Here is a 27,902-nt window from a genome sequence, read left to right on the forward strand (position 1 = left end):
AGTTCAACAAAATTTACGGACTCAACCCAACAGAAATGGAAGCCCTCGACAAATACCTCGACGAAAACCTCGAGAAAGGCTATATCAGAGAATCAACATCACTAGCAGGAAGCCTAATCCTGTTCGTACTAAAAAAGAACGGAAAACTACGACTTTGTGTCGGCTACCGAATGCTTAACGAAATGACGATTAAAAATCGGTACCCGCTACCATTAATCGAAGAACTATAACGACTCCTCCACGGAGCCAACTACTTCACGGCACTAGACCTCAAGGGTGCCTACAACCTCATCAGAATGAAGCAAGGAGAAGAATGGAAGACCGCCTTCAGAACACGCAGAGGACATTTCGAATACCTCGTCATGCCTTTCGGTCTCACCAATGCCCCAGCCACTTTCCAGAACATGATCAACCAAGTTCTCAGGAAATACGTGGACATCTTCGTAGTCGTCTACCTTGACGACATCCTCATCTTCTCACCAACGATGGAACAACACAAGGAGCACGTACACCTCGTACTTCAAGCCCTCCAAGACGCCAAACTCCTGGTTGAACCCGAGAAAAGCACATTTCACACCCAAGAAGTAGAATACCTCGGATTCACCATTACTCCCGGACACATCAGCATATCCAAAAAGAAAGTTCAAGCCGTTAAAGAATGGCCGATACCGACGAACCTCAAGGAAGTCCAAGGATTCCTCGGATTCGTTAATTTTTACCGAAAGTTCATCGGACTCTACGGAAAAATCAACGCACCCCTTACGGACCTCAGCAAGAAAGACCAACCATTCGAGTGGAAAGAAAAACAGGAAACCGCCTTTTAAACAATCAAGGACCGCATCACTAGCGAACCAGTCCTGATGATTCCCAACCCACTAGAACAATTCGAAGTGGAAACAGACGCCTCAGATTTCGCGCTAGGAGCACAATTATCTCAACGAGACTCAGAAGGACGCCTGCACCCCTGTGGCTTCTTCTCACGCAAGCTCCGCGGATCAGAACTCAACTACCAGATCCACGACAAAGAACTCATGGCAATCATCGAAGCATTCAAGGAATGGCGACCCCAACTCTCAGGAACCATCTACCAAGTACTTGTATATACGGACTACAAGAACCTAGCCCACTTTACCACTTCGAAGGAACTTAACAAACGACAAATCAGATGGTTAGAATTCCTCTCAGAATTCAATTTCCGAATCATCTATCGGAAAGGATCAGAGAACGGCAGGGCCGACGCCCTCAGCCGACGACCGGACTACAATATCCCGGTACCAAACGAGACCTAGGTGATTCTCAAACACAACGAGAATGGAGACCTCGTGCCTGCTACAAAACTCTTGATGATGGCTAGACGATCTAGTGCTAGCTCGACTAGCGGACTGGACGATGAAGTAATCATGGAGTTCCACGCTCGGCCAGCACACGGTCACCAAGGAATCACAAAAACCTGGAAACGACTACGACAACAATATGGAGAAAAGGTTACTAGAGAACGTGTCGTAATAGCAATTAAGGATTGCGAGGTTTGCCTTAAAAGCAAACCAGCCCGACACTAACCTTATGGATTGTTACAACCTTTGCCTGTGCCGCAAACCGCCTGGCATTCTATATTACTCGACTTTATTATCAAACTACCGAAGTCTTGAGAACCCCTTACGGGAGTCTACTTTGACAGCGTTCTCGTCATCGTCGACAGACTCACGAAGTACGCCTACTTCATCCCGTACAAGGAAGCAAGCAACGCCGAAGAATTCGCCTACACGATTCTCAAGTACATCATCGCCAACCATGGCATACCCAAGGAAATTGTGTTAGACAGAGACAAGATCTTCACCTCCAAATTTTGGAAGTCACTCACCGCACAACTCGGCATCGACCAGAAAATGTCCACTGCATTTCACCTACAGACCGACAGACAAACAGAACGAATCAATCAGATCCTCGAAACCTACCTCCGCGCCTACGTCAACTACAACCAAGACAATTAGGTAGTACTACTACCAATAGCCCAATTTGCCTACAACAGCGCAATCGGAGAAAGCACTAAGGAATCCCCCTTCTACCTCAACTACGGATTTGAACCAACCGCCTATGGAAAACCCTAAGCTAGCCTAGCAGCACTCAAGGCTGTCGCCACAGTTAAACAAATCAAGGATATCCAAGACAACGCACGCAAAGAACTCGAATTCGTGCGACAACGAATGACGAAATTCAGCAACAAACGAAGGATTGAGGGACCAACCTTGAAAGAGGGAGATAGCGCCTACCTCATACGGCGAAACATCAAAACAAAACGACCGAACGACAAACTAGACTTTAAAAAACTCGGACCTTTCAAGATCCTCCGAAAAGTTTCACCAGTCAATTACGAACTCGACCTACCCGACACGATAAAGTGTTTTCCAACATTCTACATTTCGCTACTCGAACCAGCACCACAAGGATCATAGACAAACGACCTCATCATTGTGGAAGATAACGAACCAGAGTACGAAGTCGAACGAATCATCGACCACCTTGAAGAACCAGAAGGATACCAATACCTCATCAAGTGGAAAGGATATGGTCACGAAGACAACACATGGGAACCAGCCAAGAACATCACCAATGCGAAGGACGAACTCGCGACCTACTGGCAACAACACCAAGAACGAGAAACGACGCCAGCAGCGCCAGCGACAACAGCCCCAACAGACACCACCGGTTACCAGCGCATCAGGCGACCTCACAAGCATGTGCGACCACCAACGGAAGCAGACAGACCACGACAAGGAAAACCATTTATTCGCCTAGGAACACCAGAAAGCAACTAAGAACCACTGGAAGACACCAACTGCGAATCCCCCAACAAAGGGCCAAGATCCGCAAACTCCTCGCCAATGCCAAAACTCGCCCAATCCGGATTGTTCTCCACACCCTGAAACTGAAGATCACCAACCACACCACTCTCATGAGCATCCAATGCAGGAAGAACGTCGTCCTCCTCTAACTCCTGCATCCCTCGAGAAAACGTCTCCACATGCCGCTCCTTCACTTTCTTCCGAATCGCGCGGATCCGCGACAATCGACCAGCCGCTTCAGCCACCTCGGCTTGAACCCGCGCCAACTTTTCATGAAGATCCAGCAGTGCATCACTAGCCTGCTCCTCCTTCTCTTCCCACTCCTGACGCTGATCGCTCAGCCTTTTCACTACGACCAATCAGCACGCACACGGGCACACGAACGCCACGAAGACTCACGACTAGACGCCACCACGAGACCATCACAAGGACGCTTCAGGTTTCTACAACCCTGACAAGTTTTTGCGCCCTCCGCCATCCGACATGTACGCTTTGCACGGAAGCAGCAAGTACACGGCATAACGTCGTCAGAACCAAAGCGATAAAAAACGTCTTCACAAGCAGAACGAAGTGCCGACTTGGATTGTTTCGATTTTTGAACGCGACCTGACATGGTGTCAGCATCATAGGTAAATCGGGAAGCACGATTGACGGATCCCCAACCTGGGACCAACGACCTACTTATGTTGGGTCTTGAGGACAAGACCTTTGGAGAGGGGACCTGATGTTACGACCCGTAAACAAGGATAACAGCTGAAAGACCCACTTGGACGTCGGGCGGCTGTAACAGGACATTTGTACTGCAGAATCACAGGAACAACAGGGATTCACTCGGAAACGGAAGAACTATGGTGCAAGTCACGTGACGATAAGATAAGAGATTAGATCCGTACGCTAAGAATACGGAGTCCGTCCTTGGCACATACGGGATCCGTATGAACGAGGAACGGACCCCGTCAGGATCAGGAACGGTAAAACAAACAAAGGGTACTGTTCGGACTTGTATATAGTATGACCTGAGCTCGACTCATAGTCAGACTTCCATAGCTCTTCAGCAATCAACTTTGTATTCATCCTCAGGATACTTTCAGCTTACCTTCACTGCGAATACTTGTTGAGCCTAAGATTGATCACCTTAGCCTCTGACTACCGATCTACGACACAGCCTACGACCTACGAACCAGACTTACGACACGACAATACTGTTTACTAGCGTCAATCCCCAACTTCTGTTAGCAGACCCTACTGTCGGATAGCTGACCGTAACACTTAGCCTCTGACTACCGATCTACGACACAGCCTACGACCTACGAACCAGACTTACGACACGACAATACTGTTTACTAGCGTCAATCCCCAACTTCTGTTAGCAGACCCTACTGTCGGATAGCTGACCGTAACACTTAGCCTCTGACTACCGATCTACGACACAGCCTACGACCTACGAACCAGACTTACGACACGACAATACTGTTTACTAGCGTCAATCCCCAACTTCTGTTAGCAGACCCTACTGTCGGATAGCTGACCGTAACACATAGCTGATGACCAATATGTATGCCCTCGATTTGCCACAACGCACCGGGATTTACTTGCTTCCGATATTGAGCTGCTTACGTTGTAAACTCTAATCTCTCCAAACTACTAAAGATTTTAGGTTTGGATAATTCTTTTTGATCTCTAACAGGTAAGTCTGATGGTGTGAGGAGTTTTATGAATAGGAGTTAGGAGAGAATGCCACTTTGAGGGCAGATTGATTGGAATGAAATTAACCTCTATTACTACTTAGAAGTCTACAAATACTTCGCTAAATGATTTTATCGAGTTATTTTCCAGTCTATTTCCATACTGCTAACAGATAACTAAGAGCAAGATACCATTGCATACAATACATCTTTTGTAGCTAAATCATGCGAGAATGATCTACCAGTACGCCCCGCTGACACACCTGCCATGGATTTGTGGCTTGTGCCTGTGGCGTCGTCGGTCGACAGTGCTCCGACCGCCAACTTCTGAGGGGAAAACATGTGCTGTGGCTTGTCTATGACCTCAAGTGGGCCACACCAGGCCCGGTCGGAGGAGAGTGACCATCGTCGTACATGCCCCGACAAGCTAACAGAATGCTACGCTTATGTGCCTCTCAACATATCACCTGCTCATCACCTCCTTCATCGCAAGTTGTTTTAGGTTTGCTAGTTCCACGCCTATAGCCCAGAATGCAGGTGTCTCAATCAAAATGTTCCAACACTAGCATCGTGCGAGCCTGCGTCAACTGCCAGAAAAGGAAGAGCAGATGTATGAGAGGTAGTGTACCCAATGACCCATGTTCCTACTGCACCAAAACAGGAAAGACCTGCAGTTTTGAGAGTCCACCTGATCGGACACCTCTAACCCGGAAGAACTTGGACGCAGCTGAGCTTCGGTGCACACAGCTCCAGAACTTGCTGCTATCACTCAATCCTGACCTGGATATTGAGTCTGCCTTGAAACGGTCAACGATTGATAATAAAGAGGGGGAACACAGTTCATATGCCACGGAGGAGTCGGATGAGACCACTCCTCACAGCTATGAATGGCATGAAGGTTCTCTGTCCCCCATAAATCAATCGAATTCAACAAATGATAATGACGGCATGGCAACGTTGTCAAGTCATGACTCTGGGTATCTCGGTGAGTCACGGTTCTCTTTCATGTACCATGACACCAAATTGACCATGGTCATATTACACAGGAAGTAGTTCCGGATCACAGCTCCTTGGTGAAATTGACTCCGTGATCCACGTGTCAAACACAACAAAGGATTATCAAATTCCAGCACACCGAAAGCGCCGACGACAATCTTCAAATTCTTCTGGATTTCCAACGCCCGAATCTTTAGACTTGCCTCTCTCTTATATATCAAGTCGTCTCATTGACTCTTACTTTCTTCTCTATAATACTAGTTATCCGATACTACATGAAACGACATTTCGCAACAGAGTCAAGGCAGGACACAGACAACGGCTTGTAGGCTCGCCATGGAAAGTTGTCTATCACATGGTTCTTACCATCGGGCATTGGCTATCGAGTAAAGAGTCAGAACACCAACAGTCAGGCTATTATTCGGCAGCAAGATCATACCTGTCGCTCCAGATGCTCGAGTCTGGCACTATTGAGACGGTACAGGCGTTTCTACTTATGGGAAATTATTTGCAGAAGCGAGACCGGACCAATACTGGATACAATTTTATCGGTTTGGCCTACAGAATGGCACTAGGACTAGGCTTGCACCGTGAACCGCCTGGCTCCGAGGATACTGTTGGTCATGAGCGCCGTCGACAGCTGTTCTGGATCATTTATTGCTTTGAAAGTGGATTCAACATCACCACTGGTCGACCGCCAGCAATGTCAGACAGTTTTACAGACACTCGCTTACCCCGAAATATCGATGACAAGGTATTTGCCTCCATCTTCGCAGTCCACGTCCGCATAATAACAGCTTTGCCTGCCAGGAGTTACACTTTAACGCACCCGTTCCTGCGGAAGTTAGTTATCCCACAACATATTCCGCGATAATATGCCACACACAACTTGCAAAGATCGCCGACACAATCTACCACGAGTTTCTTTTAGCGAAAATTGCAGGCACTAAAGTCGAATTTCGGGTCGCTGAGACAATGGAGCGAGATCTTAATCGTTGGCGAGATACTCTACCAAAATACTTTCGTACTACAGATTGTCCGTCGTGGTTTAGAGCGCCACGAGCCGTTATTTTATGGAAGGAACAAAACCTTCGTATACTCCTGTGGCGTGGTAGCCAAAAACGTCACAGTTATCTTCCGCGCAAAGTTGATGCAGATGCGAAATGTCTCGAAATTGCCATGCAGACCATTCATGATATTGCAGCATTCTGCATGGGATATGAATCCTCTTTAAATAACGGGATCACCTGGTACGCTACATACTTCATATTTCAGGCGACACTAGTCCTCGAGGCCAGCTACCTTACCGAAGCTAGTCGACCAGAAGAGGATAGGCTAGCCTGGCAACATTCCGTCTCGAAAGCGCGCGCCTGCTTGAAGGCTTTGGAGCACAACAACAGACCAGCGAGGCGCTGTTTGGAGATGCTTGATCGAATTCACAGTCAATTTCAATTATTACCACAGCTGGATCCCGCGTTGGATCCTGCCTGCTTTCTACCCATGGGTCTGAATCAGGATGCAACAGCAACATTCACCGAAACGAACGCCATCTCTGAGACAAATGAAATTTTAGAATTACCGAGTGAGAACGAATTTTCTTCTTACGGGGAAATCCAATCAGTATACGGCGAAGAAACTACAGACCCGAGCCTTCGCATGCTTCTCAATGAAGGCCCTCTTGACTTTATGGACAATATGCCCTTGGACCTATTGCTTGATGATTGGACAGCATAGCGCCACTTAATATGATCTAGCAGTGGGTATTGAAGCGTAGTCTAGCTTTTTGTGAGAAAAAAGTTGAAAGGCCAGTTCGAAGGACACTTGGATGAAGATTTGAGCCAATGTCGGGTCTCTGTTGGCTGCTAGATCAGCCACCGGGATTTTCGTTTTCGGGTTCCTTGCCTGGCTCGTTTCCGGATGTCGTTGTGTTACGTCCTAAGAAACTTGGATGCATATGAATGTCAGGTTGAGATGTAGATATAAGTTTCTCTGCCAAAATGGACAAACCAAGACCAAATTCGCTTCGGCTAAGGGCCTGGTCAATTTGTCGTTTCTCTACTCTTGGTAGTCTGCCAATCGGTTGAGACAAATTGTGCTGGACCGTAGGTCATGGTGACTGTTGCCCTATAGCTTAGCTGTTTCAAGGCCGTCGTCAAGAACCTGTGTCAAGTCTAAGCATTGTTCAGATGACTCACCTAGTAAACCTCGACTTGACGCTCACAGCAAATCAAAAGTCCGCATCGGTCTCATTAGAGACATAAAGCGACGACGTAATGAGGCAGAGTAATGGTAGAAGCGGTTGTAATCTCAGTATCAGTACTGTAATCATGGTTTTTTGCAACGACCTAATTCACTTTTGCCGGTATTGTAAAGCATGGAATTGAGACTGCACTCCAACGATCATTCCCAGGAATCCATGTCCAAGTATACCTATGACTATCTTTGAAATCTATTATTCAAATAGAGTCTAATGCCTAATCCTCTCTTGCTGTATTTTCATTATGGCAAGACATAACCACCATCAATGAGTAGGTCGCTTCCTGTCATATAGGTAGATGCATCGCTAGCAAGATACAGATAAAGACCCTTGATTTCCTTTGTATGGCCCTGTCGTCCAAGTGCTGCCATACGATACGCTTCTTGTAGAGCGAGAGGGCCAGCGCCCATCTTTGTGTCAAAGAAGCCAGGAGACACAATGTTCACACGTGCAAACTCTCGCCACTCACGGGCAAGGGATTTTCCGAAATGCGTTACATACGCTTTTGTGGCATTATAGACAGGCTGGTCAACGGGAACATTGACGATGTGCCCACTCATACTTGATGTGATGATGAGGTTGCCAAAACCCTGGCGCTTAAACACTTCGCCAACGTATTTGGAGCAGTAAACGATGCCATCAACTATTTCAGTCAGCTCTTCACTTTGTCGGCGTTATGCAGCTCGGAGGTCATACCATTTACAGACATCTGTTTCCTGTATTCATCCAGAGTCTGTTCCAGAATTGGCTTTGAAATTGCCATACCTTTCCAGCAAGTCTTAGTCAAAGATCTCAGTGATTTTATGAAAGAACTGATGTACTCACCGGCATTAGCGATAAAAACATCAATCTTACCAAAGTCTTGCAAGACCTTGGCAATGGTCTCTTGAACCTGGTCTGGGTTTGAAACTGAAAGATTATTTAACACTCTGCCATCTTCTCTGATTCTGCCGCATGGTCAAAACTCTACCTACCATCAACTTTATAAGCCGCGGTTTTGACTTTGTGCACGTCTGATAATCCCTGTGCTCTCTGAATGGCAGCCTCATTTCTGGACAGAAAATATCAGTAAGTTTCGCATGACAAAGGTCCCGTCAAGGTGACGAACGAGTTGTACCACAAAGCGACATTGCCTCCAGCCTCAGCCATAGCCTCAGACACAGCCAACCCAATTCCATCCGCAGCCCCGGTAACCACAATGACCTTTCCGGTCACACGAAGTTGTTCCAAGACATTAGAAGGGGTGTTAGGAAACGGGCGAGGAAACCCTTCGCGAGGGTTCTGACAATCTTCAGTGGACATAGACATCTTGACTGTTTTGTAACAATTTTCCAGAAGACTTAATTATGATGATTCTTCTTTGCTCGAGGCTACTATAAAGCAGTCTGGGTTTTAATGAGTGAATTGGACGGAGACGTGGCATGGGCTGCTCCACTCAACATCGGTGCGCTGTCGTCCGAAGGAGGGGGTTTCTCAGTGGGGGCACCACAGAGCACCAGTACCGAATCATTGGGGCGCATCCCAGCGTCGGCTGAACCAATCCCGATGAATAATTCAACCTGTTAGCTAAACTCGATAGATACAATATGACGTCATAAGGCCTGACCATACCACTCTGTCTCAGTTTGTGGTCGACATGCAGTTTTGTGATGGTCCAACATGGTGTGACAAGACTTTTGTTGAATCGAATACAATTTTAGTACTTGATAGAAACCATAAGTATTGAAAGCTGGACCCGGTTCCACTTTGGCATAGATAGTTGCTGTAAAATGCAACGTTACGGCATCTGCAACATGATGATAAACGCGAGTTAATTGTCTAATTAGTAAGTTCAATGTCTAAGTAAGCTAAACTAAACAGAAAAGAAATGTAGACCTGTATTCTGAAATCTATGCGACCACCTCGAGAACACGTTTGAGAAGTTCATCCGAACCAGGGCCGACAGGGTTTGCCTTCTCAATGGCCTCATCGGCATTGTTGGGAGGATAGATCAATGTTCCGTTGATATACCCCTTCACCCGCTTTGCTGGAGCCCCGGAAAACTTAACCTCTCTCTCCCACCCTCGGCCAATTACTGCTCCCCAAGACCCAAGATCAAGGCAGCACTCGTAGGCAGGCTGTGAATACTCTGTCATCGTCTGACCAAGAAGTGCAGCGGCAGCATTATGGCCAGACACGCGCCCAAGCTGAAGCGCATGCTGACAAGACATCAATACGTGATGGCCTTCGTTATCAGCAAGGGCATAGGCTGCATCGCCCGTCGCAAAGACGTTCTTAGTTGTCTCGGTTTGGAGAAATCGATCCACATGAAGGCGACCAAGGGCGTCTCTGGCTCCCGGGATTTGCTGTGCTAGGGGTGTTGCTCGCATTCCGGCAGTCCAAACAGTTGTCTTTGCTTCGATGCGTTCTCCAGATACAAGAGTCACACCATGAGCGTCAACTTTAGAGACTGCAGACCCAAGCTTTGCTTCCACATTGAGGTGACGAAGAGCCTTAATGATCGTGGGACGAGGTCCAGGACCAAGCTCTGGTCCGAGCTGGGCCTCGCTTTCTACTAGAACGATGCGCGGGTTGGTGATATGTTGGAGGCGCTTGGGCAGCTCAGCTGCAAGCTCGATACCCGTAAAGCCAGCACCACAGATAACAACCGTGTCGCGGGCTGGGGTTTGAGGTAGAGATGCGAGATTTTCGAGGTGCTTTTCAAGCTTAGTGGCTGAGTCTAGGGTGTCTATATCGAACGCATATTCATCGAGTCCATCAACGGTACGAGGCCGGTTGACAAAGCTCCCAGCTGCTAGGATGAGTCGATCATAAGAAACGGTAGTCTCAGTGCCGGCAACAGTTCGAACGCGAACGGTCTGTTCATCGGTGTCAATATTTTCGGCTTTGCCCTGGAGAAAATCGATTCCAGCAGATTCAAACAGAGTTGTCAGAGAGTGGCTCATGTTTGCTGCGTTGGCTTCGTATAATCGTGGGCGCATGACCAGCGACGGTTCCGGAGCTATGACAAGGATTTTGAATTCATTGGCTCTGTTGTTGAGGTTGATGAGGCGCTTAGCTGAGAGAGCGCTCCAAACACCAGCAAAGCCAGCCCCAATGATGACGATAGATTGTGACATGGTGTAAGTTGCTGAAAGTAGTAGAGATTGTTGTTGGTAGCAGATAGTATGTTTACGATCTTATTATGTGTGGCTATGAGCACGAGAATCCATCCTTCTATTATAGATACTGTTTATATAGTCAGACAAACCGCTTCGCATCATTTCCAATTGACAGGAATGTTGCAGATTCCCGCACATCTCCAAATCCCGCTGTGTGGCGTTACTAAGGGTGCTAGACTTGCCGAGTCGAAAAGCCCCGTCATAGGCTGCCGGCTCGTGTCGATTACCCGTGCCGCTATGCCGCATCGAGTAACCGGATACCCGGGTACCCGCGTCCCCGCTTTCAAACCTTACGATGAACCCGTCAACAAACTCCATCCCTTCAACCACCCACCATGATCACCGTCAACAATACAGTTTCGCAACCAAGGGGAGCAACGAGGTCTTCTCTTGCCTGTCTACCCTGTCGATCGCGGCATCTAAAATGTGACGGAAAGCAACCTCAATGCAGCCGTTGTGTCGAGTTCGAGAAACCATGTCACTACGCCCCATCACGACGAGGGGGTCTGGATCGTGCGGCTCTGGCGGAGCGGCGGAAGCGGCTTGCAGCAACCGAAGATGATGTTAGGTCAAGAAATTCTTTGGAATCTTCGGAATTTCTTGTTTCGGAGCAGGAGAGCCAAGGACCCTCTTTATCCAACAACTATGACCTACCTGAAGGAATTATCTTTGGCAATGGAACCCCTGGTTTTGGATCGGCTGCAGTGCCTGACATGGGCATGATCGACATTACAACCGACAACTTGGTTGATTCGTATTACAAGAATTTCCACAGTTTTCATCCTTTTCCGCTGCCGAGAAAGCAGATGCTACGGATCTGCCAGGACCCTGAAAGACGGCTCAGTTTTGAACCACTAATCTCTGCAATGCGCCTGATTGGCCATATTTACGCACATCACAAATGGTCTGAGTTCCTCAAAGAACAGCTGGAGGTCTGCATTGCGCGAACACCCGCGCTGAATCCAGTTCTGGTTCAGTGCCGCCTTTTGTATTCCATCGCTCTGTTTTGGTCTAGTTACAAAGAAGAGGCAAAAGTTCAAATGGACGCTGCAGCAAAACTTGCTATGGAGCTCCAAATGCATCGGAAAGAATTTTCAATGAATCATGGAATGAACGACTCAGTGGTAGCGGAGTCTTGGCGAAGAACGTGGTGGATGTTGTACATTGTGGATGCATACTACGCCGGAACCTTGGGAACCATGAACTTCACAGTTGTGGATGTTGAGTCGACGGTGGAGCTTCCCTGTGAAGAAGCTGAATACGATTCAGGCGTGAGCATTTGCAACAATTCTAGAGTTTGCGTCAAGACCGCTTACCTTTTGTAGAACATTCCTGAGCCCCAAACACTCGATGACTTCGACTCTCGAGAATTTGCTGCTGAAGAAACCTCATTTTCATCTTTCGCCTACCTCATTGGTGCCGTTCGGTGCGCAGCTTTGGCAATATCTACAGCACCGAAGGTTGCATCAAAAGAAACATCAGCGCATGTAATCCACTCAGCCGACTCAATCATTGATGGATGGTCGCTCCTGTTACCCAAGAACAGCAAACCAGTCATGACGAAGACTGGGGAGATCGATGAGCTTATGTTTCAAGCACAACTACTTGTTGAGGTGTAAGTAATTTGACAGACTTCATCCACGATGACGCAAGATGAATAGAAACTGAGTCTTCCCCTAGTGCTACCATAGCCTTGCATAGGCCTTTGTCAGATCTCAAGTTCAACCCCGTGGAAGATGTTTCGACTTGTGCACGAGAACCACCTCCAGATAATCCTACATCGGAGCTCATTAACGTGCATACTGTGAGAGTCCTACGGGCCGTTGAATCTCAAATAAGACTCTTGGCACTGCCTGTGCGGCCATTCCACCATACTCCCTTTATTACCTGCATGATTAGCGAAGGGACTTTAGCACTTCTATCAGCGTGTCATTTCATGCTTAAAGGAAAGCAGTTGGCGATTGCAAGAGACCAGATCCGGATGACGATTGGCTGTCTGAAAGCTGTGGGCGAAATGTGGCGTAGGACCGCAAGCAATGTGAAGGAAATACAAATCATTGCTCGACATGTGCTGGGTTTAAAAAAGCCTACTGCGAACATTGGCAGCATCGGGAGTTCCAGCAGCGTGCCAAGTCTATCAGGAGGTGAAGGTCAGGGAAGTGTTGGATCGGAACCTGAAGCATCAGGGAGTGAAACTGACGTTCTTGCATCCCTGGGATCAATGGAAGATGTGTGTGGATGGTACAGCCTAAGTGATATAGGCCCAGACTTCGCGCAGTGGATGGAAGCCGAGTCGTCCAATAACGTCGCACACCCACTTCTCGCACACCCCCACATTTCGCACACCCATAAATCGCTCATGTAGAATTTTACCCTCTTCAACATTCTTTAATATCTTCACCACTTTTACAGCGATTATTATAATTCTTTGAATAGTTACTCTTATACGCTTAATGGGCCAGTATACGGAAACAGAAGTCAATCAAGCTCTCAATGCAGTTGCAAGTGGGCAGAGTGTCCGAAAGGCAGCTCATGATGCTGGAATTCCACCATCAACCCTCCAGTCTCGATTAAAGGGTTCACAGGCAAGAAATGTAGCTTTCTCTAGCTTCCAGAAGCTATCTCCAGCACAGGAAAGTCACTTAGCTGAATGGGTGCGTATCCAGGCGGCGTTAGGGCTGCCGCCAACACATCAACAACTCAAGGAATTTGCCCAGCGAATCCTAGACATCAGAGGCACTACCCAGCCACTTGGGAGAAACTGGATTCAGTTCTTTATTAAGAGAAATCCATCAATCAAGGTTCATAGAGCTAGAGCCATCGATTCTAAGCGTGTCAATGGGGCCTCAACTAATGTAATCAGGCAATGGTTTCAACAACTCGCCCTTCCAGAGATCAAGGCGATCAAACCACATCATCGCTATAACATGGATGAAACTGGTATCCTAGAAGGCAGAGGATCAAATGGCTTAGTACTGGGATCATCAGAAAGCTCATCAATGCGAAAAAAACAGCCTGGGTCTCGGGCTTGGACAACTATGCTTGAGTGTGTCTCTGCAACTGGTCAGGCGCTTCCTCCACTTGTTATTTATCGAGGGAAATCGGTTCAACAACAATGGTTTCCTCTTGATATCCATAAACGTGATATTTACAGTGGTTGGAAGTTCACAGCAACTGAGAATGGCTGGACTTCAGACTCTACAGCTGTGGAATGGCTTGAGAACATCTTTATCCCTCTGACTAAGCCTGATCATCCCTCTGAGCAGAGACTATTGATCCTAGACGGTCATGGCAGTCATGAAACAACAGAATTTATGTATCTCTGTTATAAACACAAGATATATCTCCTTTTCCTACCGCCACATACATCCCACGTTCTCCAACCTCTAGACCAAGCAGTCTTTGGGCCTCTCAAGGCGACCTATCGAAAAGAGCTTGGATACCTCATTCAACACAACGATTCTACAGTTGTAGGCAAACGGAACTTTCTTACCTGCTATGGAAAAGCACGCCAGATGGCATTTTCAAGCAAGAATATCAGAAGCGGCTGGAAAGCAACAGGACTATGGCCCATTTCGATAGCTCGACCGCTCATGAGCCCTCTACTGCTTGAGAATGCTTCCAAGCCCTCAAAGCCAGGCTATTCTACGCCTATGAGGGCCTCTGATGGTGGAAAAGACGAAAACTGGGCATCTGCTACATCCATAGTAGCCTGGTCAACGCCCAAGAAGACAGTTGATCTATATGATCAACTTAGCTTATTCAGCAAGTTGGATAAAGATCAGCAAACGCAGCGACTGTTGTTTCGGAAGGTTCAAAAGGGATTTGATGAAAAGGACTATCAATTGGCTACAGCAGAGAAGAAGATTGCAATGTTGGAAGCAGAAGTTGAGGCTGGAATGGTACGGAAGCGGCGTAAGGTCCAAATGAGCCCAAATTCGAAGTTTGCCAACATTGAGGCAATTCACAAAGCCCAAATTGAGGCTGGCGAAATTGAGGATAGCTCAGATGAATCTAGCGAGCCTGAATTACCTATTAAAACTGGCGATAGTATCACAGTTGCAGGAGACGAATCAGACTTATAGTTATGAAGTTGATGAATACCTCATGATGACCCAATTTATGGGTGTGCGAAATGTGGGGGTGTGCGAGAAGTGGGTGTGCGACGTTATGAGATAAGATCTCATTAGTGATTTCAACTATCACCCTATAGACCGCTTATGTTACTATTTACTTATTTTTGAAAGAAAGACTAGCTTCAGCCCTATAACTTCATGTTTTGCTTTTATGTTAAGTTACAATGCCTGTGGCCAACTCCTGGTGTCAAACCTTTTACGATAGGGGCTTATTGTGGAACTAACCACGGCGTATCTCTTCAAGAGTATTGTTTTAGCCCCTGAAAGCGGAAACACATGAAAGGCTGGTTTGGTTTTAGTGATCAGTGAAGCGCTGCAGATAATCAGTCGTCCATCGGTTCTTGCTTCAAGGACTGTGCATGAACAAGAGGTTTATTAGGCGATGCAGCATTTAGAAGGGCAACTTTTAGTCTGACTTTCACAAATCATCTTTTGATTAAATCTTCCTCGCATCTTTGATCATTCATCATTTTCCAACATAGTGATAACGACCTTCTTCCCATGACCCCTCTGCCGAGAAACCTCCCAAGCCATCTCTGCATCTTTTAACGGATACGATGTTATGGCTAAGGGTTTGAAAGAATCCATGTCTATCAGCTCGGATGCTTGCAGGAGCCTCTCCATATTGGGCGAGACGACAAAATACTTGTAACGCACATGAGGACGATCAGCATGTTCATCCGGCAGGCTTTTCTCAAATGCCCAAGGAGGAGGGGGGTCGGCAACTGTGGCGATAACTCCGTCGGCTTTCACAATGTCCCAAGATTTAGACAAGACATCACCACCAACGGTGTCCAACACAGCGTCCACATCTTTTATGTGGTTCTCCCAGCCTGGGACCTTGTAGTCGAACAACTCTTGAGCTCCAAGCGCTTTCAGAGTGTGATGATTGTGAGACGAAGCTAAGGCTATAACGTGAGCGCCAGCCTGCTGAGTGAGAAGCTGGACTGCAATCTGGCCAACTGCACCCGATGCCCCAGAAACGAAAACTCTCATCCCACTCTGGATCTTGCAGTGGTCCACAATTGCCTCCCAGGCTGTGAGGAGCGGAATCGGCAGTGCTGCGGCTTCTTCATGGGTTATGGATTTCGGCTTGGGGGCGACTTCGTTGGGAAGGCAAATAGCGTATTGAGCTTGGCCTTGACCCCTTTCTGCAGCGATGAAAGCAAAGACTTCTTGACCCAGTTCCAGGGGTCCGCTGTAGTCAGGACCAAGCGCGGCAATGACACCCGATATGTCATGTCCAGGAATCCTCGATGGCGTGGTGTAAACTTCAGGCCAAAGAACCTCATCACCTGTGATACCGGCGGCGTGAACTCGAATCAAGATTTCAGATCCTGTCGGCTTGGGTTGTATCAATGAATCATTGACGGTGATTTTCGGGGATGAGACGTCCCCTAGAATCTGAACAGCCTTCATTTCGTAAATCGAAGAGTATGTTGGTTTGATGCCTTGTCGCTCGATGTTATGAGTAATTAAATCGCATTTCGAATGTGTAACTGTTGTCTGAAATATCCATAACAAATCACTTCAGATCCGGTTGGGCTGATGATCTAAGCTTACAAAGATGTCCATCGGGAAACCGATACGGTCGCCTCGGAAGATAGAGTGGGGCCGGATACCCGGATACCCGCGAGGACGGGTATGGTATGATGGCTCGGTCTTCCAATCAGATTCGTCGCTCCAACAATCCCGAAGACATCATAGTGTCCGCTGTGGCTTCCCGGCATTGAATGCCACGGGTGACTATTCCTGAACCTGCTAAATTTAAAATCAACTAATTTCCCTCCTAAATATTTCCTGTTCTCGTAGTATTGCAACCAGTACCTTACGCACACAGAGCTCTTATCGTTACAAATCATGGACAGCAAGTCGGAAAGCAACCAGTAGGTCTTGACCATCTTTTTTTTACACCGGCAAGGTTAACGGCTTTCAGGTCTCGACCACGGGAATCTGTGAAGATCTTATACGACCACGAGCTTAAGAACGCGCCCGGAATGTCCATTGTCGGTATTGAGGTTACGTATCCTCCAGGCGGCTTCACGCCCCCTCATCGGCATTCAGGAGCCACTGTTGTGGCTCGCGTAACAGAGGGAACCCTCCTCAGCGGCATGAATGGTAACCCTCCTAAGCTGTATGAAGTAGGGGAGGGTTTCATGGAAATGCCGGGTTGCCATCATACGGTTTCCGAAAACAACAGTCAAGACCACGGTGCAAAATTTACTGCCGTGATAGTTATCGACACAGAAATAGTCAAAAGGGGCTATGAGAATCTTACCGTTCTTGACAAGGAATGGCAATAGAGGTAACATACAACAAATCCTTTGTCTCGGTTTGTCTGGCCCTCTTCTTTTCATTCTTAGACCACTTCAGACCATGGCTTGTCTTTGAGAAAAGGCTTACTAACATGTAAAGAAAAGTTTAATGGTGTTACTAGGGATATCTGAGCAGGGAAACTGAAAGCTATCTGGAAAGCTTCGGGAGCGGGATCAGTCAAGTGGTTCTAGTGCAAAATGTATCCAGAACCTATGACACATAGAAACACCACCATTTATAGCAGTAAGGCATGAAATATACGAACAAGATGGTTATTGGTGCTGCAGTTCGTTCTCGTAACTAAGGAGCTCTGTGCAATTGGCGTAAAGTACCAATTCCTCTACAGTACAAACTTCACACATAAGCATACAGGTGTAAAGGCCCGTTACAGTCACTATTGAAGAAGCCTGTAGTGGTCAATGCCGTGCCACTTCATAAGCTGTTAACTGGTTTGAGGGCTGGGAGGATAGATCTGGACCTCTCCGTCCGGTATTGGAAACATATAGTTTTAACCAAAATGTAGTTGCCCTACCCCAACCTTAGCGCATCAATCAAACGCACAGAAGCGAACACCCTTTTTGCGGGATTGTTAAACCCGATTGGCGTAAACACTTCAAACTCAGGATGAAACAACACTCGAGAAAACCTTCCCCCTCATTTTTGGAATATTTTTCAAATCATGAGGTTGAAAGGCAAGAATCAGCTAGGTTTGAACCTTTAATCAGTAGTAACCTAGCTTATTCAATCCAATTAAACAGGATATAATGATACGATGTCCATTATAAGCGAACATAGGCGAAGGTGGACTTGGATTGGAATTGGCCATCACTACGAAGAATTTGTTTTACATTACCGAAATATTTGAGCCGGTGACTGTGAAGATGAAGATTATTTCTCGTGCTCATGGCAGTGCATTGCTCTTGTTAGCTGTGCTCTTGAACTTGGCTCAAAGTGCGCCTCAACCCATACCGCAGAACGATAATAAAGAGTCACCAGCCGACAAGGCCAAGAAAGTGCCTCAAGGTATTAGCCAAGCCAAAGATGGCTCCGTCATTCTTGATACTACGGAGATGGTAAAGTAAGTTAGTCACTATATCCTGTTGACTTACATTTGCAACGGCTGATGGCAAACTCAGCGGGCTTGAGATCCGCTTCCGCATCAGTGGCCCTGCTGGACAGTTCACCAAAATGAGTAAAGTTCCCGGAGGGGGGAAAGAGCCCGACTCAAAGGGCGACATCGGCCTCCATGTTTTGCTACATGGTGACAGTGGACAGTCTTTCTTTGATATGCCAAACCAGGGCGTCAAGAATAACTTGGCTGGTGTGACTGTCCTCGCTCCTGACAAAAACCTCCACTGGGGCGGTGGTAGAGGCTTCAACCGAACCAATGGAGTGGCCCACGCACAAGCTGTCAACGACCTTGTCCAAAAGACGCTGCCTAAGTACATGGCATTCAATGCATCTAATGTATATTTCACTGGCATCTCTGGCGGCTCGCTCATGCTCTCTGGGTACTTCATCCCAGCTCACTTGGGCAATTTTGCGGGCAACGGTGTCATGTTAGGATGCGGCGCGATGGAGCCTCGGGTAACCATCGAGTCATCGTCGCGTGACGCTATAATGAAAACTCGAATTCACTATCAGTCTACTCAGAAGGAATCCCAGAACCTTCAAGGGTCTATCAAAGCCGCCATCAAGGTCTATGAGCAGGTCGCTGCGGACAAAGGAATGAAGAAAGACAAGATAAACAAGCTTCAAACGGCCAACAACAAACCGAACGGGGGGCACTGCCAGTTCGATGGGAAAGGATTCGCTTCTGGAATTCAACTGATTTCTGATAACTATCCTGCGATTATGCAGCGGGGTGGAAATGGCAACGTGCCAGGAATCGGAAACGTCTTACAAGGCGTTTCAGGGCAAGAGCTGAAGTTTAGCGGCGCAAATTAGCAGTGACTAGGGCAAGATGATTGCCTGTGACAGATTGATATAGTCCCCAATTCGACCAATCGATGCGTTGTTAGATGGTCTATCAGCCCGAAGTTGTAAATACACCTCTGCAGCACGGAAATCTATCTCTCTGACCATTTACTATCAAGTGTTGTCACAGTAAGGGACTGGGCTATGCCCTCAACTTCGATGATGTCACATGAGAACAGATAGTCACGTTCCTGATGTATGACTGAGACTTCTACGCATTTCACAACTTTATATTTGGTCTTGTGATAACAAAGTTACTTGTCAATTTGTTCGAAAATCATCGCCTTACGCGAAGAAAGGCTTCTTGACGGCGCGAGCAGCTTTCTCAGCGCCAACATCCGTGTCCAAAACGGCAACGCTCAACTCAGGAAGAGTGAAGTTGAAAGCACCATCCTCGTTGGCAGTCAGGACAACAGTCTTGCTGTCGACAATGTTGACACCGGTGTGGGGATCGTTGTAAGCGAACGGGTCTCCGCTGGGGTTGGTCAGGAGAGTCAGAGAAGCCTTGGTGCCGGCCTCAACACCCTCAAACTTGACAGTGACGGGGACGTCTTCGCTGTTGGTAGTGTTGTAGGCAGCACCCTTCCAGATGAAGTTGCCCTTGGCCTCGTTCTTTCCAGCGACGTAGTAGACAGGGCCAAAGTCCGCGGAAGCCTCAAGGGTGTGCGACAGAGGGTGAGCAGCGAAGAGCTCCCAGACGTACCAGCTGGTAGATCGGGTAGTCATCTTAGGATCAGCGGCGAACTGGACGATGGTGACGGCCCACTGCCAGCGGTTCATGTTGCGGAGGACAGGGGCGTAGAAGGTACCGGGGACGCGGTCGGCGTTGCGCTCGTAGCCGATCAGAGAAACGGCCTCACCAACAGTGCCAATCCACCAGGGGAAGCTCATCAGGTCGCCGTCCCAGCCGATGCCGCCGTTGGGGTGAGTGGCGGCAACTTCGCCGACGATATGCGGGACGTCGTTGTCGAAGCGATCGAACTCATCAACAAGAGCATCGGGGGTACGGTAGGGGTGATAGTCACCAACGCCAGGGGCAGGAATGTCAAAACCATCACCATCGGTAGAGGCACCAGAAGAGATGACAGTAATGTCAGGGTACTTGGCGAGGATAGCCTCCATGAACATGGGGAAGCGGTACTCCTTGTACGATGTCCAGCCGCCAGGGTAACCGGCAAGCCAGTCCTCGTTTCCGATTTCGACCATCTGCAGATCGAAAGGCTCAGGGTGACCGAGCTCAGCGCGACGAGCTCCCCATTTGGTATCGACAGGGCCACGGATGAACTCGATCTGATCAAGTGCGTCGTCAATGAAAGGCTGGAGGTCCTCCTTAGGAGTGACATCGCCGTTCAAAGCGAGACCGGCCCAAACACCAATAACTGAAATATGTGTTAGTGACAGCCCTGACGTCGTAGGTTCATCATCATTGCTCACCAATAGTCAGGTCCATATCCTCGGCCCACTCAAGGTACTCCATGAGACCCAAACCGTGGGTCTGCTGGTAGTTCCAGACCCCTTGGAAACCAGGACGGTTTCTGAGAGGACCAAGAGTGTCCTTCCAGTCCCAGTAGGTCTTGTTGTCAATGCCCTCAAGCATGTTACCACCGGGGAAGCGAAGCAGACTCTGTCCATATGTAAGAAGTCAAATTTACAAGTTTTTTACGGGGAAATGGGACCTTACAGGGTGCAGCTCAGCGAGAGCCTCAGCGATATCAACACGCAGACCGTTCTTGCGGTTCTTGTAGGTGGGGGGGAACAAGCTGATCAAGTTGAAGTCGAGCGAGCCGTCAGCAGCGGCCTGTTGAAGAGACAGTTAGTTACTGAAATCATGGGTGAGCTAGAAGGGGGCTTCATACCGCAGCGTCAAAAGTAATGGCAAAGGTGTTGTTGCTGTTAGGAGCATCCTTGGTAGGAATGAGCTCGACCGCGTGCTCAACCCACTCGTCTGCCTTGGACTTGGACTGGATCTCAACGGAGCCGAACACATCGTCGTTAAGGGCAGACTTCAATGAGGCAGTGAATACGCCATCGTAGGCACCCTTGACCCAGAAAGAGCCGGTGTATTTCTGTTGCCTGACATCCATGCCCCAGTAACCATCGTTCTCGAGACCGATCGCTTTTGAGCCATTGCCACCGGCAACGTTGACGGAGACAGGAAGGGCGGCAGAAAGAGGCTCGCTGAGGTTCTTGAGAGTCAAGACGGCGCCGTTAATAGAGTGCCATCCGTCAAGCGAGACAGGGAACCTGTTGCTGAACTGGAAAGCGCGGTTGCGAATCAGTTCAGCATAGATACCACCGTCACCAGAGTTGTTGATATCCTAAGATGTGTTAGTCGAGGGGTGTATAGTATGTGACGGCGAGCAAAGCACATACCTCGTGGAGGAATCCATACTGGTGGCCGCTAGTAGCGTTACCACCGGTAGATTTCACGGCGATATCAACAGCAGCAGCTGAGATGGCATAGGTGGCAGCCAAAACGGCCGACTTGAGTGACACCATTTTGCTTCCCAATGACTTGAAACTAAGGGTGCAATGACGCAAAGGTGTCAGACAAGGTCCGGAAATGAAGCGCCAAAACGCGGACAAACATCGTCTTTATACTGGTCTCAATCCAAGGACCTTCCGCTACAAAGTGATCCGACCCCCGCAGGCCTCAATAAACCGCGTTGATGTAAGCATGATCGCGTAGCATTGAAGTAGCCTGCCGAACCAAGTATCTGGGGTCGGGGGTAGTGCAAACGCCGTTACTTCGTGCGCATAACTGCTCAATCACAATGGGTTGATCATCTCGTAATGCCACGACCTGCCCAGCCTCTCCGGCCACCCCGCATTCTATTAACACCTTGTCGCTCTCTCCGCAATTACCATCATCAATCTGCTTTGTATCGGGTACATCAGTTTCGTCAGTGTCGCATGTCGGTGGCTTCAGGCCCGAGGTGAGGAGCTGTGGCCGGGAATTACGCCGTGGCCCCCGCAGGGGCAATGAACTTCTGCTCGGTTGACATATCGCGTGTTCATGTGGGAGTAACAGGGATTCGACTGAATAGGAGTCAGGATTGGACGGTCAAAGGCCTCTGAGTGATAAACGACCGTTACATCGGCGCAACGCTGGTTATATTGAAAATGGCTTGCTCGGCTCCGTTGCCTACTTGTAGAGGCGGACATTTGGTCCAATTTTCTCTTCGCTGATGTGGGGAAGCTAGACGATGACTAGGAAGAGTTCAGATGGCCGGCCTTACGAGTGTTTGTGAGGAGATGGTAAAATGAGGGGAAGTTGGAGAAACGAGGGAGCATCCGGGCTTGGACCGGGATGTCCCCCGGATCCACTGCGTCATCTACCGGAGTTAGAAGAGGCAATTGACGGCTCTCATTCGAGCGCATCGAGGTAAACACCGGGGCGTTGCTTTTTTACCGCCAAAGAACGTGGGGACTCATGAAGGTGCGCACACACCACTTTGCTCGCCCCTTGCGTTGGAAAAAAGGCACGGCATGCATCACGGCTAGAATACGGCGCTCTCGGCTTCTGCTTCTTGGCTCATCACGCATTCACGATCTCGCTATTCTAGTATCTACCCCGCAGCGGTAAAAAAAAATCTTTGCTATCGGGTTGGTCCGCTTCGGTTTGATCAGCAACGTCTCTCTTGGCTACCTTAGCCACATGAATGCTGCCCTGTGCCACTGTGACGCTTTAGTCGCTGCAAGGGCAAATTGGACTGCGTACCTTTGTCTGAATGGAGTCCTGTGGCTTACAGACTTCATTGGTTCCTGCACAGCTTTCACCGCATTACAGTTCCGCATCAAAATGGATCGTGGTTCAATTTGGAATGTCATCGCCATGCAGGAACATGGACCTTCCCGCCAGAATTTCGGGTGAGACCGGATAGGTATCTGTTTCTGCGGCCTAATCGGGGCCCATGGGACGTCGGTAAGAGATGGTCATTGGACTCGCCTCGTGATTATGGCTCTTTCAGGGCAAAAGAACCTGGAGCCTACTTTCATATATCATTTGAACCCACAGGTGCCTCACAGATCAAGTCTTCTCCTGGCTTACTGCATCATCTGGACTGTAGAGAATACACGCCGGCGCATTAAGTATTGCCACGTTAACATAAGCGCAGACTGGATAAGAGGCGAGGTGTTGAGCCGTAAAGTGAGTATTTCAAGGATAAAGGACAAGGATATGACTGAATTAAGCCATGAAAACATCGTGTATCAAAGTCAACATTTGAGAGACTTTTGAAATACCAATTTCGCTGAGCAATGGGTCTTGTGAACAATTGACAGGCATGCATGTATGGTTTCGTCACATTTCAGTCTCCAACACGACTCACTCATCAAAACTTTTGAGGATATCCAGATATATATAAGGCTGTTTGGAAAAAAAAATTGAAAAAAAAAAGAGAAAGATAGATAGATAGATAGAGAGAGAGAGAGAGAGAGAGAGAGAGAGAGAGAGAGAGAAGGGATAAAGGCCTAAATGTCTCTGGATAAGCATTGTGGCTAAAAGAAATACCAAGCATCAAATTCAAGTTTGAAGACCTTTGTATTCGTAGTTACCTTTCTTACGTTATGACTTAAAAAGGGACAATTTCTCAATAATCATACAGTCTCAAAATGACAACAGCCTACTGCTTAAAACTTTGGGTATGTTTGTGGTTGAAAACCGGTATTTGTGGAGGATGAAAACAAACTCTTCCTTTCTTCCGTTCATTCATCGAAGCCATCCAAAATATTACCTTCCTTGTTGATACATTACCTGGACCTTGTCAGTTCATGTACGAAAGCCATGATCGGTCCGGGAGAAACGCCCACGAAGGTGAAGAATACCCCATAGTTGGTCTACTGCGTAGGCTGTGCCATGCGAAAGCCACCCGTACTAAGTTGTGAGGGAAGGATAAACACAATTAGTTGCGCGAAAATCATTCTTGTTAATGAGTCTCGTTCTTCAGTGACTTGCTCATCATGTTAGGATACTGAAACCGTTGAAGGCGCTCCAGTTCGTACATGTCTGTCCTAGGGAACCATGATGGAAGGCTCACTTTGATTTGCCCATGGGCTTACCCTTGTTTCACAATTTCATCTTATTTAAGGTTGACTATAGACACCCACAACTACTTGCCTACAGATCGGATATTTCCCGATATTCCGAAAACCGAAGCGATGTGCTGATTTGTCCTAGCATCGCATGTTAGCTGTGATATCCTTGTCGAGATGGAAGTCGACCAGAAGACCTCTTGTCTCTCGACACAAAAAAACATTGAAGGCGATAATGATGTGAATGAAATATGATTGCGACCCTATTAAAGAATTATTGGAAGGCATTTAAAATAATTGTTGTACTATACGGCTCAAGCAACGGGCCAAGCGATACAAAGGCGGCAAATAAATCCCATTCTTTCCAATGTGAATTCAGAAACCTAAGATATGCCGCTTAGTCCCACCTTCTGACAGGCGTTTTCTCCCTGCTGGAACCTTGCCGATTATCAGTGTAAACTCAAGGTTCGGAGTAATTGTTGCTTTTAGATCTTAACCCCTCTCGTCCCAACTGCAGTCCACGACGTACGGTGCCCGTTGCAGTAACCCAAAATGACTCGTGGGCCCAACGCATGTTAGACTTAAAGTCGGAGTAACCTGATGATGTGCTAAACTCAAGTTTGTTACCCCTTGCTTTGAAGCAACTGAGAAAGTTCGCTTTTGAAACTGGGCGGTCTCTGTTTTTGTGAAACCCGCCATTTTTCAGACGGCTATTCGCTTTTCTCAAACGAGAAAATGGAGTCAAGATGTAACTCTATAGGCTTAACAAGGCAACTGTAAATGTTGCAACCAAAACCGCTAGTCTCATTCCAGCACCAGTTACAAGATCAGAAGCTGCGCTTCCAACACCGGGAGTGTTCTTGCCCGCTCGGAAGAAAGGATCCAAGGTGGTCGTCTTGTTCACAGGAACTTGGCTGCCTGACACGCAGAACTGGGTGGGATTGCTCCACGTAGCGTCAACCACACGCTTCCACGCAACGTCAGGTTTGCTAATCATTTCATGCGTGAAGAATATGCGGCAGTTAGCCGGCTCCCAAAGGAACTGCAGCGGCGTACGGGCGTCCGCCATTGAGAAGGCGTTCTTGCCATTGACAGCTCCGGCAGACTTAGGCGTTGTTGCACGCTTAATGGCGTAGCCCTTTGCGAGTTCTCCTAGCTCACTGTTCTGGAGTTCTTCCTTCTTGTCTTTGGGGGCCAATGCGAGGATTGATTTGGCGTCCGAGGTCAGATCGTTGAAGGAGAAAACCTGGGCTCCTTCTACACCCGCAATGGACTGCATGATGCCATTTTGAGGGCGTCCACCGATGACAGTAGTCTTGATACCCATTTGTAGAATCATCAGGTACGAGAAAATGGTACATGTTGAGCCGCAGGTACCGTCGGTGAAGAGAACAACGTCCTCCGGGGCGAACACGCGGGGAGGAGGGTTCGCTTTGGAACCAACACCAGTAAGGTTGAATGAGGGGTCGCTCATGTTGAGAGGGGCCTCTTGATAAGCTGTAAAAGTATCACCGTTAAGAGATACCGGTCCCAAGATCTGATCAACCGACTGGAAGTCTTTCTGGTCGACGGTGAATACACCGCCAGGAAGCAGGTTGCTAACAACAGCACTTCCAGAGAGTGCGTCAAGAGCTTCCTTTTCTTCCTGAGAAGAAGGAGTGAAGTTGGCCGGGATAGCGGCAGCAAGACGAGCCAGATTGTTCATACTGTCTGTGAGACGGAGGTTGTTTGCCTGGAAGCGATTGACGTCCGGGAATAACTGGCATGATATCAGAATGGGATCTAAGGGTTGTATACGAAGTTACTAACCTGGGCAAAAAGCTCAAAACCAGCCACGACAAAACCACCGCCGTTGGCGGCGACATCAATAACTAGCTTCTTCTTTCCATCTTTCTTACTTTCGGCGAGGAATTTGGCAACAGTGTTTTGGAAGTTGGTCAAATACTCGGTGGCATCAATATTATCCGGAGGTGAGAAAGCTGACACAGCCAGAACAGCGACATCATCATAGCCGGTTCCGTTAAGGTAATACCCAGATGTAGTGTTGGCACCACTGTCGCGGATAACAGGCCAAGGGTAGCCCTCGATAGTGGGCAGAGGTGGTGGGGGTGGGCTGCTGGTCTTCGGTGGCTCAGGCTTAGTCCCGTTGCTGGGCGGCTTGGGTGCTGTTTCCGGGTTGCAAAACTTGTTGTAGAAATCCTCTCCATTGTTGACCCCGGTGAAGTTTGCGCCCGTGCGGATAAGAGCAAAGCTATCCTCGGAACGCTCTTCGCCGTTATCATAGGTAATGGTTACTTTGCTGCCCTGGAAGGCAAGGGCGGCGGCAACAATGGGTGCACTATCCTTAGAAGCATAGGACTTGAACTGGGAGTTCCACTGAGAATCGGGGTCCTGAAAACCACTGAATTTGAGGTTCAAATCTTCTATGATGGTCGCAGCATCGCGACCGTTGATTCGAATAATTGCAGGAGCTGAGCCATTTTTATCAAGTTGACCTACATCCGTTAGTATCCGCAGCCTTTCAAGCTTTAGCTGCCAGTAGTATCAACTTACCCAAGTGGTAAAGCTTAGGCACTTCCAGGCCGTCCCGAGAGACAGAAACAATATCGGAAGCAAGCTTGTTACGGAAGCTGAATCCCTTAAAGACGTCGCCACGGAAGGCAAAGTGGCCGTCATGGGCTGAGGCAAAAAGTTGGAAAATTTCGAGCTGGAAATCATACTCGCTCTTGTATCCGCCAGCAGTTGCTTTCTCGCCGATTTGCGTCAAACCTCCTTCAATGTCGGTGGGAGGTAACATGTAGGAACCAGGGGGGTTCTTCAACCAAGACAGCGTGCTTTGCCACTGAACGTAGGCCTTCAAGCTTTTTATGAGGTCCTGCGCTGGCTGCGGCTTGTTGGGGACCGATTGAAGGCAGTCGAATGCGAGTTGCGCTGGAACTTGCGGGCTGGCTATTGGCGAAAGTGTTAGTTACCAATGTAGTTCGAGAAGAAAGTCCCCAATCGCAAATCCATAGCTTTTCTACAAAGGCTTGGACTTTGCGCTCTGGCACAGAGTGAAAATACACCTAGTTACCACATACCTTTGGGGCTTGCCTGGAGGAACTGGTTCACCATCGGTTGAATTTGACCGCATGCATTCGCATTACCTCCGGCACCAGGAGGGGGTGTCCCCATTGTGGGAGCCGTCGTGGTCGGAGTCGAGTTGGTCGGCGTGCCAGGCGGTTGTTGAGGACGCGGAGCTGCCAGCGCAGCGGTGGCGTACGCCACCATCCACCAGGTGAATCTCATCGTATTTTTATCTTCTACGTTCTTCCTCTTTGTGTGTATGACTCCTCTGTACTCTGAGTCTCGCTTCTTTATTCCAAGTCAAAAAGGAAAGGGCGAGATAGCACAGCTATCCACGAGGCCAGCTCAAAAGTCTCCAGGCAAGACAGCGTAAAGGAAAGGAACGGAAAGAAAACTGGGGCCTTGGACGGACTGATCGCCGAAGGCTGAGG

The 27,902-nt window shown here is 48.2% G+C and overlaps 11 protein-coding genes across 11 annotated transcripts; 5 read left to right on the forward strand and 6 right to left on the reverse strand.

Moving 5' to 3' along the window:
• Positions 1–2,812: 2,812 nt before the first annotated feature.
• On the reverse strand, positions 2,813–3,456 carry CTRU02_208396 (uncharacterized protein; the record flags this gene model as incomplete). Its single annotated transcript, XM_036728389.1, has 2 exons — positions 2,813–3,192; positions 3,243–3,456. The coding sequence occupies 2 exons, from the start codon at positions 3,454–3,456 to the stop codon at positions 2,813–2,815; spliced, it is 594 nt and encodes a 197-aa protein (XP_036579673.1).
• Positions 3,457–5,879: 2,423 nt separating this feature from the next.
• On the forward strand, positions 5,880–7,258 carry CTRU02_208397 (C6 transcription factor; the record flags this gene model as incomplete). The annotated part of the gene is made up of 2 exons (XM_070205087.1): positions 5,880–6,367; positions 6,640–7,258. 2 exons carry the CDS (start codon positions 5,880–5,882, stop codon positions 7,256–7,258), a joined length of 1,107 nt encoding a protein of 368 aa, XP_070061162.1.
• Positions 7,259–8,023: 765 nt separating this feature from the next.
• Positions 8,024–9,089, reverse strand: CTRU02_208398 (NADP-dependent mannitol dehydrogenase 1; the record flags this gene model as incomplete). Its single annotated transcript, XM_036728391.1, has 5 exons — positions 8,024–8,424; positions 8,478–8,555; positions 8,607–8,690; positions 8,756–8,832; positions 8,890–9,089. The coding sequence occupies 5 exons, from the start codon at positions 9,087–9,089 to the stop codon at positions 8,024–8,026; spliced, it is 840 nt and encodes a 279-aa protein (XP_036579675.1).
• A 581-nt stretch (positions 9,090–9,670) lies between these two features.
• On the reverse strand, positions 9,671–10,900 carry CTRU02_208399 (uncharacterized protein; the record flags this gene model as incomplete). Its single annotated transcript, XM_036728392.1, has 1 exon — positions 9,671–10,900. One exon carries the CDS (start codon positions 10,898–10,900, stop codon positions 9,671–9,673), a length of 1,230 nt encoding a protein of 409 aa, XP_036579676.1.
• Positions 10,901–11,277: 377 nt separating this feature from the next.
• Positions 11,278–12,267, forward strand: CTRU02_208400 (C6 transcription factor; the record flags this gene model as incomplete). Its single annotated transcript, XM_036728393.1, has 1 exon — positions 11,278–12,267. The coding sequence occupies one exon, from the start codon at positions 11,278–11,280 to the stop codon at positions 12,265–12,267; it is 990 nt and encodes a 329-aa protein (XP_036579677.1).
• Positions 12,268–13,869: 1,602 nt separating this feature from the next.
• CTRU02_208401 (transposase) lies at positions 13,870–15,027 on the forward strand (the record flags this gene model as incomplete). The annotated part of the gene is made up of 1 exon (XM_036728394.2): positions 13,870–15,027. The coding sequence occupies one exon, from the start codon at positions 13,870–13,872 to the stop codon at positions 15,025–15,027; it is 1,158 nt and encodes a 385-aa protein (XP_036579678.2).
• Positions 15,028–15,537: 510 nt separating this feature from the next.
• CTRU02_208402 (zinc-binding dehydrogenase) lies at positions 15,538–16,497 on the reverse strand (the record flags this gene model as incomplete). Its single annotated transcript, XM_036728395.1, has 1 exon — positions 15,538–16,497. One exon carries the CDS (start codon positions 16,495–16,497, stop codon positions 15,538–15,540), a length of 960 nt encoding a protein of 319 aa, XP_036579679.1.
• A 441-nt stretch (positions 16,498–16,938) lies between these two features.
• On the forward strand, positions 16,939–17,381 carry CTRU02_208403 (cupin domain protein; the record flags this gene model as incomplete). Its single annotated transcript, XM_036728396.1, has 2 exons — positions 16,939–16,964; positions 17,015–17,381. 2 exons carry the CDS (start codon positions 16,939–16,941, stop codon positions 17,379–17,381), a joined length of 393 nt encoding a protein of 130 aa, XP_036579680.1.
• An 894-nt stretch (positions 17,382–18,275) lies between these two features.
• CTRU02_208404 (uncharacterized protein) lies at positions 18,276–19,341 on the forward strand (the record flags this gene model as incomplete). The annotated part of the gene is made up of 2 exons (XM_036728397.1): positions 18,276–18,472; positions 18,531–19,341. 2 exons carry the CDS (start codon positions 18,276–18,278, stop codon positions 19,339–19,341), a joined length of 1,008 nt encoding a protein of 335 aa, XP_036579681.1.
• A 315-nt stretch (positions 19,342–19,656) lies between these two features.
• CTRU02_208405 (alpha-l-arabinofuranosidase a) lies at positions 19,657–21,870 on the reverse strand (the record flags this gene model as incomplete). Its single annotated transcript, XM_036728398.1, has 5 exons — positions 19,657–20,750; positions 20,806–20,995; positions 21,053–21,169; positions 21,228–21,689; positions 21,745–21,870. 5 exons carry the CDS (start codon positions 21,868–21,870, stop codon positions 19,657–19,659), a joined length of 1,989 nt encoding a protein of 662 aa, XP_036579682.1.
• Positions 21,871–25,159: 3,289 nt separating this feature from the next.
• CTRU02_208406 (peptidase s41 family protein) lies at positions 25,160–27,693 on the reverse strand (the record flags this gene model as incomplete). The annotated part of the gene is made up of 4 exons (XM_036728399.1): positions 25,160–26,164; positions 26,215–26,900; positions 26,959–27,354; positions 27,486–27,693. 4 exons carry the CDS (start codon positions 27,691–27,693, stop codon positions 25,160–25,162), a joined length of 2,295 nt encoding a protein of 764 aa, XP_036579683.1.
• Positions 27,694–27,902: the final 209 nt, after the last annotated feature.

This window comes from Colletotrichum truncatum, assembly GCF_014235925.2.
Source record: "Colletotrichum truncatum strain CMES1059 chromosome Unknown Contig_0005, whole genome shotgun sequence".
Taxonomy (NCBI): domain Eukaryota; kingdom Fungi; phylum Ascomycota; class Sordariomycetes; order Glomerellales; family Glomerellaceae; genus Colletotrichum; species Colletotrichum truncatum.